This window comes from Carcharhinus amblyrhynchos, chromosome 6, assembly GCF_965287045.1.
Source record: "Carcharhinus amblyrhynchos chromosome 6, sCarAmb.v2.hapA, whole genome shotgun sequence".
Lineage (NCBI taxonomy): Eukaryota > Metazoa > Chordata > Chondrichthyes > Carcharhiniformes > Carcharhinidae > Carcharhinus > Carcharhinus amblyrhynchos.
Genome location: NC_137329.1, coordinates 17,762,304 through 17,782,806, shown reverse-complemented (window position 1 = coordinate 17,782,806; position 20,503 = coordinate 17,762,304). Strand labels below are relative to the sequence as shown.

The following is a 20,503-nucleotide window of genomic DNA, read 5'->3' as shown; positions in this document are numbered from 1 at the left end:
AACTTTTAATGTTGAATAATTTTGTTTTTGGCATTAAAAGCTAATTGGCAGCCCTGTGACTCTTTTCAGCCACTTTCTCTAAACAAATTGTAAGTTACAGTCTTTTGAACCAGGGTTTGATCCTGGGAGTAGTAATGCCAACTGAGAACATAACACCACTATTAAAACTCCCACATTGACATCGTCCTGGACTCTACAGCATAGAATCTGGGGACTGCTTGTAGTCCTGTTCTTGGTCATTGCTGCAACTGAGGCTGCTGGGACTACAGAGCTACCTGCCTATCAGATTGACTGCCACCTGTGTGAGGAGTGGAAGTACTGTCTCCAGCTAATAAATATTCTGTAGGCTGAACTGCAGATGGGGCTGCCCTCTGATCAGTGGGGATCAGTTCACTGCTGACTCTTTGGTGGTGGGGTGAGAAATTCCGCCATCTAAAAATCCTGTCTATCCGGCATTACGCTATCCAAAAATTACTGAATATTCACTTGTTGCATAATTTTCAACAGCGAATAATTGAGGACCGGATACTTTATGAATGAACTCACTTTGGAAAAGAAAGTAATTTTACGGTTATATGTGACAGCACTTGAAGGAAGAGGCCATTCGCTTCATCAAAGTAGTGCCAGTTTTGCTGTATCACTTTGAGTCTTTGATCTATTTGACGCGCCGTTGACCGAATATAGTTGAGATGCAAATGGGCACAATTACCACTGCTTTATCTAATGGCCACATGTTCTCAATATAATGACATTCACAAGAAGAATGTGTAATTATCCAATTAGACTTCTGGCTGACTGCACATTTATGTAATGTCCCTGTAGACAAGTGAATCTGGCAGTGCTGAAGAGCTGCAGAGTCGTTTGCTTGAGTGGCAAGAAATGGTTTCTGAATCGGCACGGGGCCAGGCCAAAGAGGAGAGAGCTGTCATGGAATTAAGGATGACACAAATTGAGGAAGAAAGAGAAGGTAAATTACACAATTCTGTTGTTGAACCATTTATATATTTTACTATGAGCAGTTTAATAGATTTGAGTGAGTGTTGCAATTCAGTTGCATTTAAGGGTCTAGCTTCTTCTATTAATTCCGATTGAGGTGTAGAATGTTTGTGGTTATCTGAACCAGACCTTGTATTTTGACAACTACAGGACAAAGCATTTAATACATCAGCTGTTCCTATGTAAAGTTTTCGGATCCCTTCAACCTCAGCATAGGATTTGCTAACTGTGTTTGGACGTATTTCTGAAGGTTTCATTGCATAACATCTAGCCTCCAACTACTCCACCCCAAAGCTCCTCCATTGGTTGTCCTCCAACACATCAACCCTCTCAGTATTCGCTATTTCCCAACAATTAGAGAAGGAATAGGCTCTTCTCTGCCTGATTGTACGCTTCCTGACACAGTTCAATGGCCTGTTTTTCCCCATCCCCACAACATTTTTATAACTCAAATGCAAATGTTCAAGGGAAAAAACTTTATTTAATGCTACTTTGACTTTTCTTTTATGTTGCTTGTAGCCATGTCTTGGCAATTTATCTTTAATTCTAGGAGATACCAGGACAGGGTTGGAAAGTTGGTAGCTCTATTCTAGAGGTGCATTGCAGTACCTGCTATAACAAGATACAGCCTATAAAACAAACCTGAGAGGTGCATTGCAGTACTGCTTATAAGATGCCAAAAAGAAACATGTTAAACGTTAGTGAGAAAATTCTTCAGTCAGACTTTAGAACGCAATAAGGGTGACCTTAAAGGATCTGAACAAGACCCATTATTATTCTCGTTTGATGTGTGATTGAGCTCACTCATCGTTGCTTCCATTTGATGCTGCACCGTCTGCTAATGGCCATCTATTTGTCTGTCCCCATAATATGCCCTACATTTAGTAGAACCCATTTGCTTTTAATAATTCTTGACTGAGGGATATTTATACCTATATAGTATTAATAAAGGAATAAAGCTTAATGGCTGAAAAAGTGGCATGATTTATGCTCTGCCATTAAGAGACTGCATTTACACTGTAACTATTGCTTGGGTCCGAACCAACTTGAGAGCACAGAGGGATAAAACTCCCTGCATGGGAGAGGCTGGCTTTGCTTAGCTCTGGTGCCTGGTCAGGCTCTGTTTTCTCTTTTAATTAAAGCTTTTAAATGTTGATGCAAGTTGTACTTCAAGTGCTGTTGAATTGGGTGGTGAGAACACTTGGGAGTATGCTACAAGTAGAACTATTCAAATTACTTAGATCCTTTGAATCATAGTCATTTGAACCTGAAGAATGCATTGGTCTGAACACATGTTTTTTTCCCACTATTTGCTGCTTTATAGATATTATTATGTCTTGCCCACCAATTCTGTGCCTGTGAAGATTGCTGCCATTGTGACTGCAAATGCTCCATTAATGCACAACATTGTGATATGAAGCCAGTGCTGTCATGGATTAATTTACTGTAAAATATAGTTTTACTGAGAATTAATTTCACCAATCTGTTTTAGATTTTGTCACTTAGGGATATATTTTATCATGAAACACAGCTATTATCAGTTACTTATCTTGTATAAAATGCTATCAGCTCCAGCTACACATTGCTGGGTGCAGCAGCCTCCATTTATACATTGCAGGAACCATCTGTGCTAATTAAACCTCATTTATATAGTTTAGATGGACTCACTACAGCTTAACTAGTGAAAAAATATATATTTTACAACTTCAGTTCCATTTGCAAGTTCCACAATCAGATTTCAGTGCAAGGCTCCAAACTTTAAACTGAAGGAACATAATACAATACAAACGTTAATTGTTGACCATCTCATTTCAAACTGAGATACTTTTGCTATTTCTTCAAATGCCATTATTGCCCAGCAAGCCATTCCCAACTTAATGACGTTGAATTAGAGTCATAGAGTCATAGAGGTTGACAGCATGGAAACAGGCCCTTTGGCTCAACTTGTCCATGCTGCCATTCTGGTAAGTAAGGTTCTATTGTGTTAAATACAAAATTCTGACAAAAATACACTTAAATGATGAATTTGCATGAATATTTAAATAAACTCTGATCATAGTTATTGATCATATTAGTATTGACTGTGCTTTCTGGTGAGAGGTTTCCAATCATTTGCACTTTTGGAATAGTGATTTTTTTTTTACATTGAGGATTCAGCACCTTTCATACTGCGAATGCCATTTTTGTCCATTGAAAATGCGCAATTAGCATTGTCCATAAATCTGTATTGCTAAACGTTAGCAGTTGATGTTGGTGCAGTATTAAAGTAAAAGTTTATTTATTGGTCGCGAGTAAGGCTTACTAGGGAAAAAATATATATATTTTACAACCTTGGTTCCATTTGCAAGTTCCACAGTCAGATTTTAGTGCAAGGCTGCCAAACTTTAAACTGCAATGAAGTTACTGTGAAATTCCCCTAGTTGCACAGTCCAGTGCTTGCTCAGGTCAATGCACGTAACCAGCACGTCTTACAGAATGTGGGAGAAAACTGGAGCACCTGGTGGAAACCCACGCAGATACGGGGAGAACGTGCAAACTCCACACAGACAGTGATCCAAGCCAAGAGTTGAGCCCGTGTCCCTGGCGCTGTGAAGCAGCAGTGCTAACCACTGTGCCGCCCACAATTAATGAGAATATATTTGAGTTTTCACAAGTTTTGGAAACCAAATAAGAGATGTGCAATCAAAGGATTAGCTTAAATTTTCCCACAACTGTTTTAGACTGAAAAGTGGCATTATTGGATAGAAACCTGCCCATAACATTAACTTGTCTGATGCTTCTTTGCTTTTTAAGTTGGATTTTTTTTTGCCTCCGTTTCAAATATATCCATGGTGATGTGATTTAAAAACTCTTGACTTCTGTGGATGTGTTTCTGAAATAGATATGAAAAGATCTGTGTTTTAATTTGAGGAAAATTGCTGAGTAGTTCCCTTTCAGTTAAGCATGACTTTGTTATTTCTTTTTCTCTACCGTTTCCCTGATGAGCACTCAGCGATTCCATCCACTTCCCCCTCCACTGCTCATGCAATTGTGATTTGGCCAGCCATAAAGAGCTTAGTTTCCCATCAGTTTTGTGCATGCAGGTTCATGTCACCATGTCCTGTGCAGTGCACTGCAGATTATTTCTAGCCTTCAGAACTCTTACCTGGAAATCATCAGCAGTGCACTCGAGAAGCTGTTGTGCTGTGACGTAATTATTTTTTTAAAATTGAACGCTTGCTGCTCAGAAATGCTGAAGAGATGGTTTCTGACTGATCCTTTCTACCTTCATATGGAGGCCTTTGCCATTTCATGACAAATGAATGTTTGGCCTAAATTTGTATGAGATCATCTTGAGTTTTGTTGCTGTATTTAATTGTTCCCTTTGTTGCTTTGCATGCTGAAGACAAGTTTGTTTCAATTAAGTAGGATATGTTTACAGTGCTCATTCTAAAAATCGCAAAATAGATGGGACTGTTCCTTTTGCCAGAAAAAGTTTGCATTAATATTTGTAAGTGAATTAGATAACAGGTGTATTTGTGTCCATTTTATATCCCACTCTCCCAATAACTATGGTATTCAGCTAATTACTACTCTTTGAAGTAGTCTTTCAGAACTAATCTTTCAGAAAGTCAAAAATCCCTTTGTTACTGACAATGATTACTCTTCAGGCTGATCTGTCTGTGTTCATATGCCAGTGACACTTATCCTGAGTGGTTTCCCCAAGGTAGAATTAATATTTCTTTGAATTGGAGATAGATAATTCTCACCAAATTTCTAAAGGTTGTGATATGATATTAATAACAGATGGGAATATTGAACCTAAAACTTCATTTATGTACTGTGGATGCTGGAACTCTGAAATAAAAAAGAAAATGCTGGAAAAAACTGCAGATCAGGCAACATCTGTGGAGGAAAGAGAAAACAGTTGACGTTTCAGGTTGATAACTTCTCATAAGAACTGGAAATGGTTATAGGTGTAACAGGTTTTAACATGTTCAGAGGCGGGAACAGATGTGGAAAAACAAAAGCTAAGATCTTTGATAGGAAAGAAGGCAGGAGCGATTAGATGGAAATTGAAGAATGAAGGGGCAGTCGCAAGGGGATAATAGTGGACAAGTAAAGAAACAAAAGCAGAGAATGCTGGTAAAACGCAGCAAGTCTGGCAGCATCTGTAAGGAGAGAAATGCAGTTCATATTTTGTGTCCTTTTGGCTCTTTGTCAGAACTGAAGGGAGGGAGAATGTATTAGATGTCGAATTGTAGTTGTTAGAGATTGCAACTTTAAGAACAAAAGACAGATGATCTGGATAAAAGCAAATTACTGAGGATGCTGAAATTTGAAACTGAAAGAGAAAACGCTGAAAAATTTCAGCAGGTATGGCAGCATCCGTAAAGAGAGAAAGGAGTCCAGACAACCCTTTGTCAAAGCTCACGGACTGGTGAAGGGGCAGAGAAGGGCAGGTTGCGCTGAGGCATTGAATGTAAGGAAAATTTTAAACAAGGTTGAACTAACAATAGCAGAATCAGCTGCCTCTTGAAAGAAAATGGGAGCAGTGAAGTTGTTGAGTCCAGAAGACTGTAAAGTGCCTAATTGCAGATAAGATGCTGTTCCTCATGCTTATGCTGAGCTTTGCTGGAACGGCGTAGAAGGCTAAGGGCAGCGAGGGCAGAGTCTAAGTGGGGCAGAGAATTAAAATGACAGGCCACCAGAAGCTTGAGGACAGGTTTTTGCAAAGTGACCACCCAATCCACTTTGGTATCACCAGTGATTGCACTGGGAGCAGCAATCAGAGTCCTCTAAATTAACATGAATTGCAAGTATATTGCTTGTTTCATCTGAAAATAATGTTTGGGGCCCGGATGTTATGAAGAGATGATGTGGAACGAGAGCTGTTGTATTTCCTGGGTTTGAATGAAAGGTGTTGTTGGAAAGAGACAGCAGTTGGGGATGATGGTTGAGGTTCATGGAGTTCCTTCAGAATGTTGAAAGAAGTTGGAGCGAAAGCTGTGTTTGGTGATGGTGTCAAGCTAGAAGTGAGAGCAATGGTAGAGGATGATCTGTTGAATGTGGTGGGTGGAAGATGAGGAATCCATTGTGGGAGAGAGGAGCATGTGTGAGATCAGAAGTGTGGGAAATGGAATGGACTTGGTCAAGGCCACTGGTCACCATGGAGGAATTGAATTCTCTGTTGAATGGGAAGGAAAACATTTCAGAAGCATGAGTATTGATGGTGCATCAGGACAGATGCAATAGAGATGGAAAAACTGGGAAAATGAGGTAGAATCCTTTCAGGAAGCAGGGTGTGAGGAAGTGTAGTCATCTGAGTCAGTCGTCTTCATGATTTTATGCTTGATAAATGAAAAGCAACAAGTTTTTATTTAGTAATTTCATTGTATTTTCTACTTTAGGCAATAAGGTAGATGTGAACCGGCAGTTAAAGGCAAATTTGATTAGGAAGTTGCCTTTTTCGACTATGAAGTCTGAGAAATGATGAGATGTTCAACCAAAAACACTTCCTCTATTATTTTGAGGGAATTTGTTTTTGTTTTACTTGAAAGTAAAGATTTCCCAATGCCAGACATCAGTGAACAAACTGATGTGGTGTATAACTTGCTGCCAGCTTCTTTCAGTATCATTGTGTGGCTCACTCAGCAATGCTTCTCTTCTGCCTCCCACTTGATAAACTCCCTTGGTTTGAGATAATCATGAACGGTTCAGTGTGTTCCACATTATTCAACAGCGCAGTTATTGAGATTTTAAACTTAAGCTAAAGCTGTTGAGGATGCAGCAAAATTACATGCAGATATACAAACTAAGGTATACTTATTCGGAATCAAATACAAACCATACAACTAAAATAAGTATGAACATTGGATAGCGCTGCTATGGTTTTGAAACCTACAGCAGTGCATAAATCAGTTTTAGTACTACTTGTTCCTAGAATACCCAGTGTGAGTTCAAAACAAAAATTAATTTTACAAAGTGTGAATTCAGCCTTGGTATTTGAAAACTTTAGGAGTTAATATATCAGCAGTCTATGCAGTATGCTAACACAACTGAAACTGAAGCCATCATTTTACTTTGGGGAAGTCACAAGGTAGTGATAAAGTCACTTCGATCTAATCAGTGTGTGGTGTGTGTATGGATGTCTGTGTTCACGCTGTCTGTCTGAATGACTTGTCTTCCTGTGGCACAAAACTGATTGAGGATGACTGGTTCTTTCCTGGCTGCTCTGATCCAGCTTTGGTCTCAGGACAGCAGGAGCTGGAGGAGGAACTGGTGCAACTTCGAAGACTAGGACAGCGCCAAGAAAGGAAGAAACACACCACAGATGGCCAAAAGCTTGGGGTATGTAATGAGGCTGATTTCTATCTTTTATGTGAAGTTTTATCCACAACATTGCACTATGTGGTTGTATTTACTTTTAAGCTTTGCAAATATTGAGTACGGTTGTAGTCATTTTGAAAAGGTAGATGTTAACTGACATCTGCTAAAGTGAAATGTCTGTAATTATTTTTTAGTGCTTTATTCTAAGTAAGAATCAGTTGAGTTGTCTGATACAATAGCAAGGAGTTTTCAATTCTGTTTCTAACATACCTTAAGAATAATTTTGGAAGTGCTCTGCAGAATTTACATTGTAGATAGGATTTAATAATAGAGGCCACTGCCAGTGAGAATGGTGAAATTGATGCTCAGCCAAATCTCCGTTCACTGCAGAGGGACTGGAGATTCCTAGCTGCAGGCAAGGTCGGAGAATTCCAGCCAGTAATTCTGTCAATCTTGCTCCTATCTGCAAATATACAGATAGTTCAATCAGTGATAGGTGCGAGCACAATGGGCCACATGGCCGCCTCCTCTACTGTATCATTCTGTGAAGCTATCAGATTTCAATCATAGTTCCCCAGCTTGCACTGAAACCAGGCAATGAGTGCATTATCCAAATAAATCAAGAATGTGGAGATGCCAGCATTGTACTAGGGTGGGCACAGTAAGAAGACCCTCAACATCAGGTTAAAGCCCAACAGGTCATTTGGAATCACAAGCTTTTGGAGCACTGCTCCTTCATCGGGTGAGTGGAGAGTTGGGTTCACAAACAGGGCATACATAGACAGACACAATTGCAAGATAGTGGTTAGAATGCGAGTCTTTACATGTAATCAGATCTTTACAGGTATAGACAATGCGAGTGGAGAGAGGGATAATCAAAGGTTAATCCCTCTGTCTATTCGCATTGTCTGTACTTATAAAGACTTGATTACCTGTAAAGACTCGCATTCCAACCATTATCTTGCAATTGTGTCTCTGTCTGTATCTGCCCTGTTTGTGAATCCAACTCTCCACTCACCTGATCAAGGAGCAGCGCTCTAGAAGCTCGTGTTAACAAATAAACCTGTTTGGTAAATAAATATGTATTACAGTTCTGAAGCTGGAGATCTGTTTTATTTTATGTTGATTTATTTTTAACTGAGGAACTACAATTAGATGGTTGAAAATGTTTACAATCCAGTGCCTGACAACCAAATAAAGTGACATTGACAATTGTTTTGTAATTTGTATCTACAAACAAGTAAATGCGATGTTGTTCTATTTTCAGGGTGACTATGAATATGATGAGAAACAGCATTTTGAAGAATCGAGCATTAGTGTGGATAGCACTGATAACACCGAAGGGGAGAACTTGGGAGGTTTGTGGCCAGAGTACAGTTCCCATCATACAGGTGTGATACCCACTGGACAGGTTATTGAAAGCATGCACAACCTACCAATTTTGTGGTGCTTTTGAACTTCACAGCTTTTGTATACATAACTCGTTTTGTTTATTGGCACATTCTAACCTCAGTCAGCATTGTTTGGATTTTTGTTTTCTCCCCCCTGTAAAATTATACCATTGAAATAAATTGACGTCCATAATATAAAAAGCATGAGCATGCTCGATGAACTGGCTGGCTTTCCTTCCAAGGTATCATCTGACCCAGTATTTAAATCTTCAGGGACCCCACTGGTATCTTAACTGCAAAGTTACGTGACAAGGGAGTTGAGAATTAATCCAAAAAGCTGACTATTCCCAACTTCCTTTGTGATCTGGTGCAAAATTAGTTGTCTAAAATATATTGTGAAACTAATGGTATAGTTGGCTATTTTGCAAACCAGAGCAGCTAAAGTAAAGGTTAAGGATTGTAGCTAACAAGTTAAGTTGTAGCACAATTAACATTACAAACATGCTGCTCATGGTGCATCATCACTGTAGCTGTAAGTTATTAAGCTGCAAATAGTTTAAAGTTTTTTTTAAAGTTTATTTATTAGTGTCACAAGTAGGCTTACATTAACACTGCAATGAAGTTACTGTGAAAATCCCTAGTTTGTTTAATGTACTCTACATTCTAACTCAGGTGATATGCAAGCCTGCTCACGATATAGTAAAAGCAAAATGCTGCGGACGCTGGAATCTGAAACAAAAACTGAAAATGCTGGAAAATCCCAGCAGGTCTGACAGCATCTGTGGAGGGAGAATGGAATTAACATTTTGACTCTAGATGAAGGGTCATCCAGATGCAAAACGTTGGCTCTATTTTCTCCCCACAGATGCTGTCAGACCTGCAGAGATTTTCCAGCATTTTCTGTTTTTTGCTCACAATATGACCCAAGTGTAGTAATGCAAGCCTGTGCACATTCTGACCCAGATGTCATTACAAATCTGTAAATGTCAGGTGACAGTATCCCCCTTTGGCAAGGGTATAAAATGGACTGGAGTGGACATCAATGATTGTTTAGATTGCAATTATTGACATAGAATTGGTAGGGTGTTTAACAAATTTTCAAGCATAATGGAATTCCCATTATTGTGGTTAGCTGTTTCCCTCTAGCATTGCTTGAAGACAAAAAAATGATGTCTTTAATTTGCTGTTTTCTCTGTTTCACGCTTGTGTTTTTGACTTTTCTGTTTCCCTCTCGCTCACACACACAGACACACACATATACATACATATATACACACACACACGCACGCACAATGCCTGTAACCATTAAAGTTTAATATATTTTCTTTCCTGTTTTTGATATTTTTGGTGAAAATGGTGTACTAGGGAAGGAGGTGGCAAGGGATGGATTTCTCTGATCTTTTTCCTTTCCATTCCCTCCCCATCTACCACACTCACTAACACAACTCCATTAAAATTCATGTTTGCTCACTTAATGCATGATTGGTCTAGTTATTCAACTGCCCTGATCATCCAAAGCAATGTTGCTAGTTCATTCCCTTTCCTAAGTCATTCTGTTAGAACCTGAGGGTAAGCACAGTTGAAAGTCCTCTGTACTGTCCTCTATTTTCATGCTAAATGTGAGAAGGTTACATATTTGCTCAGTTACCTCCGTCTTTTTCTTTTCTTTCTTAAACACGTTCAACCCTCATCCTTGCCTTGGTCTTTATCACTTTATATCATCTTCATCGCACATATCAGCTAGATAGTCAATATCTTTTTCCAAAGGTAGGGGAGCCTAAAACTAGAGGATATAGGTTTAAGGTGAGAGGGGAGAGATACAAAAGGGCCAAGAGGGGCAAATTTTTCACACTTAGGGTGGCGAGTGTCTGGAACAAGCTACCAGCTGTAGTAGTAAAGGTGGATACAGTTTTGTCTTTTAAAAGTTAGATGGGTAAGATGGGTATAGAGGGATATGGGCCAAACGCGGGCAATTGGGACTAGCGGTTAAAAACAAAGGGGTGGCATGGATAAGTTGGGCTGAAAGGTCTGTTTCCATGCTGTAAACGTCTGTGACATCTAGGATTCTCTCCAAGCCCATCCCCTCATCAGGAAACTATTCCTGCTTGGCCTAATGCCAGCGGTGGCTCTATCTTCTGACTGCCCTTCCCCTTCCTTCATCATCAATAATGCCAAAATCATTCCTCTCCGCAAAAAAAAAACCTGAATCTTGTCCTTCCGTCGTTCGTTGTCACTTCCTCCTACGGTCTGATATGGATTGTTGTTCCCCAACTCCGTATCCTTTTTTCCCTCATTACTCCTGCCACTACTCTTGATTCATTTTCCTTTATTTCTGAATTCTGCTTATCCCCTGCTCTGCTTTTGACTGTGTCTGATTTCCTCTCCAATGGCACTTTCTTCTCTTGATCTTTTTTGTTTCTGTCTAATCATTCACTCCCATCATCTCTCTCCGCTTTCCCTCTTTAAGAGGAGATGATGGTGTTTCTGAAATCCAGGATTTTGAGAGCTTTTTGCATGTAGTGTGCAGCATGAGACAGTTACATTGGAGTGATATGGCTAGTGTCATGTCAAAATTTGCACTTATATCTGGCTTGCATATTTCTGTGTTCATAGAATGTGTGAAGCAAAGTTGAGGTTATAGAATATCTAACTTAAAATCATTTAGCTCATGAGCATAATATAGAATATTCAAAAACAAATAGACGGATTTTGCTCTCATTGGCAAGCCAACAGCACCAGCTGTCCGTTACACTTGGGCTTGCTCACAGGTTTACTTGAGAATTTTTTATGATGGTTTTTAAGATTTTGACCTGCGTGAGCAGGACAAACAACGAGTCAGAATAAAGACCATTAATGAGCAGTGCAGAGTTTGAAACACAAAGTCTCAGAATATTTACTTCAATGTCAAATCAGGAACAGAGAGAGGAGTAAGAGAGAAAGAGAGAGATTGAAGACAAAAAGAAAATAAAAACATTTTTAAATCTCCAACAATATGTAAAATCTGAAGGGATGAGATTCAGTGGCAGAGAAATTGTTTGGCAGTAATTAAAAGTGATCATGTTGCTAAAAAATTTATCTGCACTGGAATGAAAAAGCCTTTTTTGACCTGTTTAGTGGGTATCCATCATGTTAAGTTCTGCAATTTCATGCTCTTCCCTGTGCATTAATGCCGTGTCTGGGTGCGTTACTGGTATAGCATAGCTTCTGGAGCATCAGGGCAATTCGAACAGCAACTTCTTGATTTTCACATTTAATTGCACGTGTACAATTGTCAGAAGTTGTGGTCCAATTAATGCTTTAACAATGGTGAGTGCTGATAGCCTTGCCGTTAGTTCTGCAGCAAAATCCGGCCCAAAGTTTTTGATTAAAAATAGCTTGAGAAAGAGAATATATCCATATTTATTAGTCTTTTTAATAAATTCTATTCAGTTTAGTTTTTATTACCACAAGTTTTGAAATAACAGAGTTATAATTATACAGGATTGAGGGCAGTTGTTGAGGAACTAGAACTGGAGCGGAACAGACTACAGGAGCAAATCCTGGTGTTGGAGGAGCGTTGTCAGGACTTGGAAGACAAAGCACAGCTCCGTACCAGAGTAGAGTTCCACCAGGTAAGGATGTGAAGGGTGTCCACTTTCCAGTTTCATGAGTAGCTTGATGTCAGGCAATTATTGTAATGATACGGCCAAGTATGCAACATAAAAGTTGTTTGATAAATATAAACTAGAAAAAAAAGCTTTTGAGCTCATTAGCAAATAATATTCTACAACGTTTGGTAATAATGGTTCGTTACGTGTTTGGTCACATTGGTAGTATTTTATATCAATCTTTATAATAAATCGTGTGTGATGTGTTTTTTTTTGAAGAAATTTATTACTGCGTCGCTCGATTATAAAATTGTTGACCTAAACAGGCTGATTAAATGAATTTTTCTTTCAATTCTGTTTGGAGAATTAACCTATTTGGAAGCCATGACCAGCAGAACAGTTGAATAATCCCTGTCTCCTGTTTATCTACAGAGATGGAGTTGTAACTTTTCTGCATGCCGATGCCATTTCATATTGTCTTATAAGTGTCTCATCGGGATGTAAAGTCCAACTCAAAACTTTTGGATTAATCCCCAAGGTTGACCTTTTGAATCTTGTTAAACCTTTGATCATGAAACTGTGAAAATACTTAAATTCAAGGATCTTGTAACAAGGCCTTCTAATACAGGTGACCTTTGGTGTCTGTGAAGAGGGGCAGCTACTGAGGGTTCCCCAGGTGTGTTTGCCCATGATTCAATTTTGAGTTGATGAATTACAGTTGCAGTGTACACTTGGTCATGTCCTGTCGGGTCTGGTTTCTGTATGTGTGTAGGTATTTTGCCTAAGTTTGGCTTTTAATTTGTGTCATTGTGCTATAGTTATATGTGACTACGTCAAAGTCAATTATGACAAGACTTGCTGGTGGAAAATACCCTAAATAATGAAGAGGCTCAGACCCCACCTCCATTGCACTTTCCCCATAACAGTTATGCCCTTTGGGCAGTGCCAGGGTGCCTGGTCAGCACTGCCAGGCCATGCCTTCAGTGTCATGTCTAAAACTTCAAATACATTTATAAAAAAACTCCTATTTAAAATGTTCGGAATAGATAAAAGCATACTGTGTTTCACAAATAGAAAATATGACAATTGATATATATTTTTCAGCTCCTTCCCTATTTATAAAGTACAGTCACCAAGGTCTAGTGTATTTTATGTAGATCAACCTTGATCTGACTGAATGATGGAATAGGCTCATGAGCTTGAATGGTTTACTCCTGTTCCCATATTCTTCGATTTTACCTTGGCAGTTGTAAACACCAGTATAATTAAATTTTAAAAACAGTCTTGTGGAAGTAAACAATTTATCAAGTATTATATTTTTCATCCCAAGATTCCTTTAAAGAACCTTATAAAGAAAAAAAGCAGTGAAGTTGTATTTTAGAATATTTTTGCCCTAAAGAATGTCAAGCATAAAACAGACACCATCTTTATTTTATCTATAATACAAGTTTGAAGTCTCAATCAGTGAATTTTCAATTTATGTTCGAATTTTGTTTTTGAAGAAGAAATATAGTTTGGGATTCTCTGATCTTGTTCGCCCTGCCACTTCTACCAGCAAGAACAGAGAATTTGGTGTTCAGCCAAAATTCCATTCACTGCAGCAGGACCAGAGAATCCTGACTGCAGGGGAGATCAGAACATTCCAGCCCACAGAAAGTAAAGTTTGAAGTTTATTTATTAGTCACAAGTAAGGCTTACATTAACACTGCAATGAAGTTACTGTGAAATTCCCCTAATTGCCACAGTCTGGCGCCTGTTCGGGGCAGTGCACCTAACCAGCACATCTTTCAGACTGTGGAAGGTAACCAGAGCACCTGGGGAAAACACGTGCAGACACAGGGAGAACATGCACCCTCCACACAGACAGTTACCCAAGCCAGGAATCGAACCGGGGTCCCTGGTGCTGTGAGGCACAGTGCTAATCTTTAAGTCATGCCTTTACAAAGTCTTTTTGACTAAAATTTATTTTTTGTATTTTTGGGTAAGTAAGTATTTTCTTTATATTGTGTTAAATAGTAGTATTGATCCAATTTTGCACCATTATTGTACAGGACTGCATATCCCGTATATTTTCTTTCTCGTGTTGCCAAGGAATTGGGTTCTATACAAGAGTCTGCAGTGACTATTGGGCACAGCAGGTGGCACAAATGCAAAGAGGATAAATGTGTAAAGCAGTGGATATTTCCAATGCCAGGATTTCACGTCACTGGGATATCAAATTATGATTTTCCATTTGTTTAGAAAATGAGAAAAGGCTCCAGTTAATTGCAGAAAGAATCAAGGTGCACAGTGAGAGTAGATGTTGTTTTGAAAAAAAAGACATTGTTTTGTAAAACAAACCTTGTAATCACCCAGTTGCTAACATTGTTTGAGGCCATGATTATTTGTAGGTCATAGTCTAATGATACAGCACAGAAGGAGGCCATTCTGCCGAACATATCTGTATTAGCTTTTTGTGAGAGCTATCCAATTAGTCTCTCATCCTACTCTTTCCCCAAACACATGCATGTTTACCCTTTGTATTAAGCTGAGTTTGTATTTCATTTAATGAGGTGGTGTTCATGCTTTCGCCTTCCTACATCAGACTGGATTCATTACTGGATTCACAAAGCTTGTCCTCTGATAAAACTTGTTGAATAATTTCCCTTCTTCTGACTGGGATTAGAGATGAAAGTGGGAGGCCTTTGTTTTGAGAGAAGGAAGCACTAACAGTCCACTAAATTTAAAGGTAGCTTTGGAAAACACTAACCAGTGATCCGTGTTACTGTTCAATCCTGTGCCTGTTGTGGGATTAGGTGAATGTATGCAGACTGTCGGCATGTTTGCAGGGAGTAGCTAGACTGTACAAGAAGAATAATAAGGCAATAAGAGGCTGAAATTGTCTAATGTTTCATAGCCAGGCCATTTGCTTTAAAGGTTTCTGTTACATCGTGTGGGATACATCGAGTAGGTGATTAACCTCTGTAGTTAGTGACTCAGCCACTTAATAGTAGCATAAGAACATAAGAAATAGAAGCAGGAGTATGCCATTCCACCCCTCAAGCCTGTTCTGCCATGTAATAAGATCATAGCTGATCTGATTGTGGCCTTAACTCCACTTTCTTAATTGCCCCTATGTTGCCTTGATTGCCTTGTAAATCAAAAATTAGCCTGAATTCGCCTTGAATATCTTCAGTGATCCAGACTCCATTGCTCCCTGAGTTAGAGAATTCCAGAGATTAATGACCTGGTCAGAGAAGAAATTCTCCATCTCTGACTTAAGTGGGAGACCCTTACTTTGAAGCTGTGTCCTCTAATTCTTGTTTTCCTGGTGAAAGAAAATATTCAGCATCTCCCTGTCAAGATCCCTCAGGATCCTTTATGTCTCAATAAGATCACCTCTCATTCCTCTAAAATCCAATAGTTACAGATGCAGAGTCTAAATATTCCCACTGCCCATGCTTGGAAGCAAATTACCCATACCTGAATGGCTATCAGATAGATTCTAGGTCTAAGAGATATGGCAAAATGAATAGTTATGATACTATGCTCATGACCTTCATGAGTGCCAAAGAAATTGAGAAAAAAGAGATAAAAAGTGGTTAAGCAGCTGACCTAAGTAGTGGTCTGGCCTTGCTATTCTATCAGTGAAACTTTGATTTTTGTTTGCAGCTAAAAGCGAAATAGCTAGCTGTGAACTAGCCAACTTTTTGTAGTAACAAATTTCTGGTCTGGTGAAATGATCATCTTGGACAGACAGTGTTGTTTAGAAGGCATTCATCCTTCCACAAGAACAAACACGCAGTCGTGCAATTGTGCTGGAATTCTTCATCCTTACAGGGAAGGAAGTTATGTTGATCTTCCTTTTCAGAAGATGAATCCCTGTGCTTTGCCAGACTTTGTCAATACCGTCCTAATATTTCGTGCATCTTAAATATAATAAGCTTCCATTAAATTCCAGTGTCTTTTCATGCTTTCACCTTTTACAAGGTGAAGATGACCTGTGTCCCTGTATGTGAACTCCTCAGACCTGTATCCTGTATGTGAACTCCTCAGACAGTCAAGGAAGCATCTGTTTGTGGTGGTTTGAACACAGCAACAGAACGGATGGTTTTGCAGTTGGGAGCTTCCAACAGGAAGCAATACTTGCTTCTGGTGCATTTTAGAAAATTAGTCAATGAATGAACAAACAATCAGCAAGGTGCCTGAGAGGTGCACTGCTGATGAATGCTAGAATCCCAGGTTCAGCCCTCAAATGCATTGTTTAGTGGAGCAAAGGATTGTTACTCCTCCCTCCAGAAAACCTGTTACACTCGAGGAATGTCGAGGAACACAGAAGAACAAGAGTGCCTCTAAATATCCACCATGACACAAACCATATATGAGAAGTCATAGATGCCGAGGAGGGGACTTCATAAAAATTGAAGATGTGACTGTCTATATGTTGTTATTGTGTCTGTGTTTTAGCTTTTAAAATGTGCAGTTATATATTTTGCAGTGTTGAAAAATGACGCAGTAAATTACACTAAGCTTTAATAATTGAGTAATTTCAAATGAGCTGATGCTATACAAATTAATGAACTTGGAGAATATTTGAATGATTCTGTTTTGTAATCTCACATTTTACCTTGGAGAAACAAAAACTAAAGTGGAAAACTAAATTCTGAAACTATTACTGTACATTGAAGAAGGCATGAATGTTGCCTGCAAGTCCGCCAAAAACTTTTTTCCTGTTGCAGAATGAATGCGAACGCTTACAAAATCAACTGTCCCTTGTGCGAAGCCAGCAAAACCGAGATTCTGAACAACACCAGCATCTGATTTCCAGTCTGAATGAGCAGTTGAAAGGGTAAGAACATCAGCCTCTGTATTTTAGGTTGATATGGACTGCAGGAGTTGTTAAGAGTTAAATTTCCAGAGGTTGAAATTTTTTTGACTTAGTTGTGTGTGTTAGCCATAGGCATCCAGCTCACCCTGTTAGGCGTCAATTCCAGTAGTTGGTTCAGGTATCAAGTTGCTGCAAGTAGGTCTCCTGTTTGAATAAAGACCATAGGAAAGGTCATTTTACTTTGCCCAATGATTGGTTTTTCACTCCTCATTGATTGGCCAAGTTTGGAACAAAGGCCTTTTAAAATGGGTGTGCTCATACAAAGGTGTTGCATATGCCGAACCAGTGGGTATTTGTTTTATTTGTTTCCTTTTTATTGCTAATTATCTTAAAACCATGTCCTCCGGTTACCAACCCACTTGTCAGTAGAAGGAGTTTCTCTTTCTCCACTAAAGTCCCATGTAATTTTGAACAATATCTCCTTTATCTTTTCTGCTGGCAGGGGAACAATCACAGCTTTTCATTGTCTTGGATATCTGTGTGGAATTTGCACATTCTCCCCGTGTCTGTTTGGATTTCCTCCAGGCACTCCAGTTTTCTCTCACGGTCCAAAGATGTGTATGTTAAGTGGACTAGCCATGTTAAATGCGTGGGGTTATGATGATAGAGCAGGATGGTGGGGGAGGATAAGAAGCCGTTTTGAAGAGTCGATGCAGTCTTGATGGACTGAATGGTCTCTTATTATTATTTTATATTGACAACATAGAATCAGTGACAAGAGAGACTTCCTGGAAAATTCACTCATGGAAAAGGAGAAAATGTTGGCAGAAGCCTCAGAAAAACTTCCAGAGATGGATAAATTAAAGGAATCCCTGAAGGTCCAGGGAATAATCAACCAAGATCTTACAGAAAAGCTCTTGCATACTGAGGAAAATGTAAGTATCCGAACATGGCCATATTCTGCTGTATGATTACAGAGCAAAGCCTGGTTTGAGGAATGGAAGCCTTTAGAAGCATAAATATGTGTTTGACTTTCAGTTGGTGAACTGCTTATATTGTAAAAAGATCAGATCTTCTGTTTGATCCTGGAGTGGGCTTGGATTGTGCCTTCAATCCATTCTTCTTTTCTGTAATCAGTATCCTCTCTCACAAACTTAAATGCTCTGGAACATTCTTGAATGGGGGATGTGCTACATAACTGAAAGTTGCACTCCAGAATTACCTCCTCAAGTGTGATTTCTTTGATTGCCTTTATCCCTCTGTACTTTCATAGCCTCATGATAGAATTGTATGTTTAATCAGTGCAAAAAATAATTTAAATGGTTTGCTTATTTGAACAAATTCCATATTCATTTTCCATTAAGTACTTTAATTGTAACCAGAATTTGTCTCACTCCTGAATCTGATACCCAGTTCAATTCGTTGATAAGTAAATTACTATAGGTTTCACTCCCCATACCTTGTACCGTTTGTTTTATTTTCAAGTTTGATTCTCCTTTAGTCCCTTCTGTAGCAAGCTCTTTCTCACAAACAGTGGGGGCTTCCTTTTACTTTGTCTACAGCAGGAGAAATCCCAAAATCATTTTTTTTGCACTTGAAGGTGAACAAAATTTCTTTTTAATAGTACTTATTGTTTTTACTTGCATACTATGCTAAAGGTGAAAGTATTTAGGAATGAATTGTTCTCTCTCTACTAGCTCGGAAAAGCTACCGTGAAATGTGCTGCTTATGAAGTAGAATGTGCTGACCTGAAAAACACAGTACTGGACCTCACCGAGAAACTTTCTTCAAACAAGGAAAAGGCATGTCTTTTTCTAAAATATATAACCATCCAAATTGCTAATATTTAAAAGGTGGGGAAAACGCAGCAGGGTGAGGTGGAATGTGACACTAATTACATAGCTCTTCCAAAATTGTCAGCACAATTAAGTTGGGTCAAATGACCACCTTCTGTTTTGTAAGATTCAGCATGTATTGATGTATCATGGTGGATGGCTATATAGTTTCCATTTAACTATGCAGTGTTTTTCTTCTGCGTATTCAGATAGCAATTGGTGACTATCAATATCTTTAACATGATCCAATTTGCACAACACATTACTACTGTGATGATTTTAGCCACTTTAATTTGTTTTAATAAAATCAAAAGAATTAGACAAACTCAAAATATATTTGTAGAAATTGTAGTTTTTCTTAAACCTTTAAAGAAAGATGAGGCTCCATCTTTAAAATTAATGAACATTCACGAAAGATTAGGTGAAAATCAGGACTCTTGAATGCGGTATGTTGTATTAAAACTCACTAAAAAAATGTTTAATAGTGAAGTTACTTTAAATGACGATGGCAAACCCAGTTCTGCCAACCCTGTACTACCTGAGGGCTTGTGTCAAAATCAGGAGAGTTGTCCCACAGACAAGATGAGCAACAACCTGAAAAAGTCATACTCACAGAATTATATCTTTAGATAATTTTCCAGACACCATCACCATCATCCATAGGTATTTCCTGTCCCATCTCCCACCAACAAGATGGACCTGCCTGAGGTGGTGGAGCCCTAAAGGGTATAACTGCTAGATTGGGTCTGCAGCAGGTGGTGAGTGAACTATCAAGAAAGCTGTAAGGGGATTTTCCTGGGGACTTCTCTCTGGTGCCATGTACTGAGCAGAACTCAGCTAATACAAAGACTCACAAAAGACAGTATACAGTTAAAGATGTTCTTTATTGACCAACTGGGAGAGAGAGAGCTAGAAATTTCCAACTTCTCTCTGACATTACAGTACACATGTAAAACAGATCTACTTTTTCAAAGGTTTGTTTCTGCTGCCCAAATGGTCATCCAAACTGGATGATCTAATTACATTAATACACATAATTTACCTAGGCCAATAGCATTTTACCTTCTAGCAGAGTTGGGAACTCATTGGTCATACGGACCCGGGAGTTCTTTCACCCCCTCCTCATTGCGTAGCAACCTTACTTGTTCAAGGATCGTTTTCGTCACCTGCAAAGCATTGGAACGGAGAGGGGGTCGTTTTCCTTTGTCTGTTAGCTACCCTTTATCAATAGAAGCTGAATACTTCTGTTCTCTACAACCACAAGCTAAATGTCTCTATTCATTTTAAAACCTTGATAGCTTGCAGCTACGGAGTCTTCTACTGATAACAGAGAATATATTCTGTACCTTATTGTTTCCAAAGAATGCGGCCTGTCTAGTTCTGCTCATTTCCCATTATGCTTTGAGACAGGCTGCATCTTGGCCAAAGCTCGCAAAATATTTGAAACTACATTTTCAATTTACAATATTTGTTCAGAATTCTCTACCTATATATGTTCATGCAGACAATACCTTTGCATGATATTTGAGACACTTTGTGATTCCTTATGGAATATATAAGGCACAATATGATTCCTAT

At 38.9% G+C, this 20,503-nt stretch overlaps 1 protein-coding gene across 3 annotated transcripts in view; it reads left to right on the top strand.

Annotated features, from left to right (window-relative positions):
• Positions 1-20,503, top strand: part of LOC145343718 (uncharacterized) — an 81,530-nt gene that overhangs the window by 32,700 nt on the left and 28,327 nt on the right. For 2 of the 3 annotated variants that reach the window (XM_080189955.1, XM_080189953.1), the window contains exons 14-20: positions 823-967; positions 7,220-7,326; positions 8,573-8,696; positions 12,177-12,307; positions 17,002-17,111; positions 17,857-18,025; positions 18,788-18,892. In XM_080189955.1, the coding sequence (XP_080046081.1) occupies positions 823-967; positions 7,220-7,326; positions 8,573-8,696; positions 12,177-12,307; positions 17,002-17,111; positions 17,857-18,025; positions 18,788-18,892 (891 nt within the window). The remainder of the gene's footprint in view (positions 1-822; positions 968-7,219; positions 7,327-8,572; positions 8,697-12,176; positions 12,308-17,001; positions 17,112-17,856; positions 18,026-18,787; positions 18,893-20,503) is intronic. The other variant, XM_080189954.1, reaches the window with a different exon arrangement.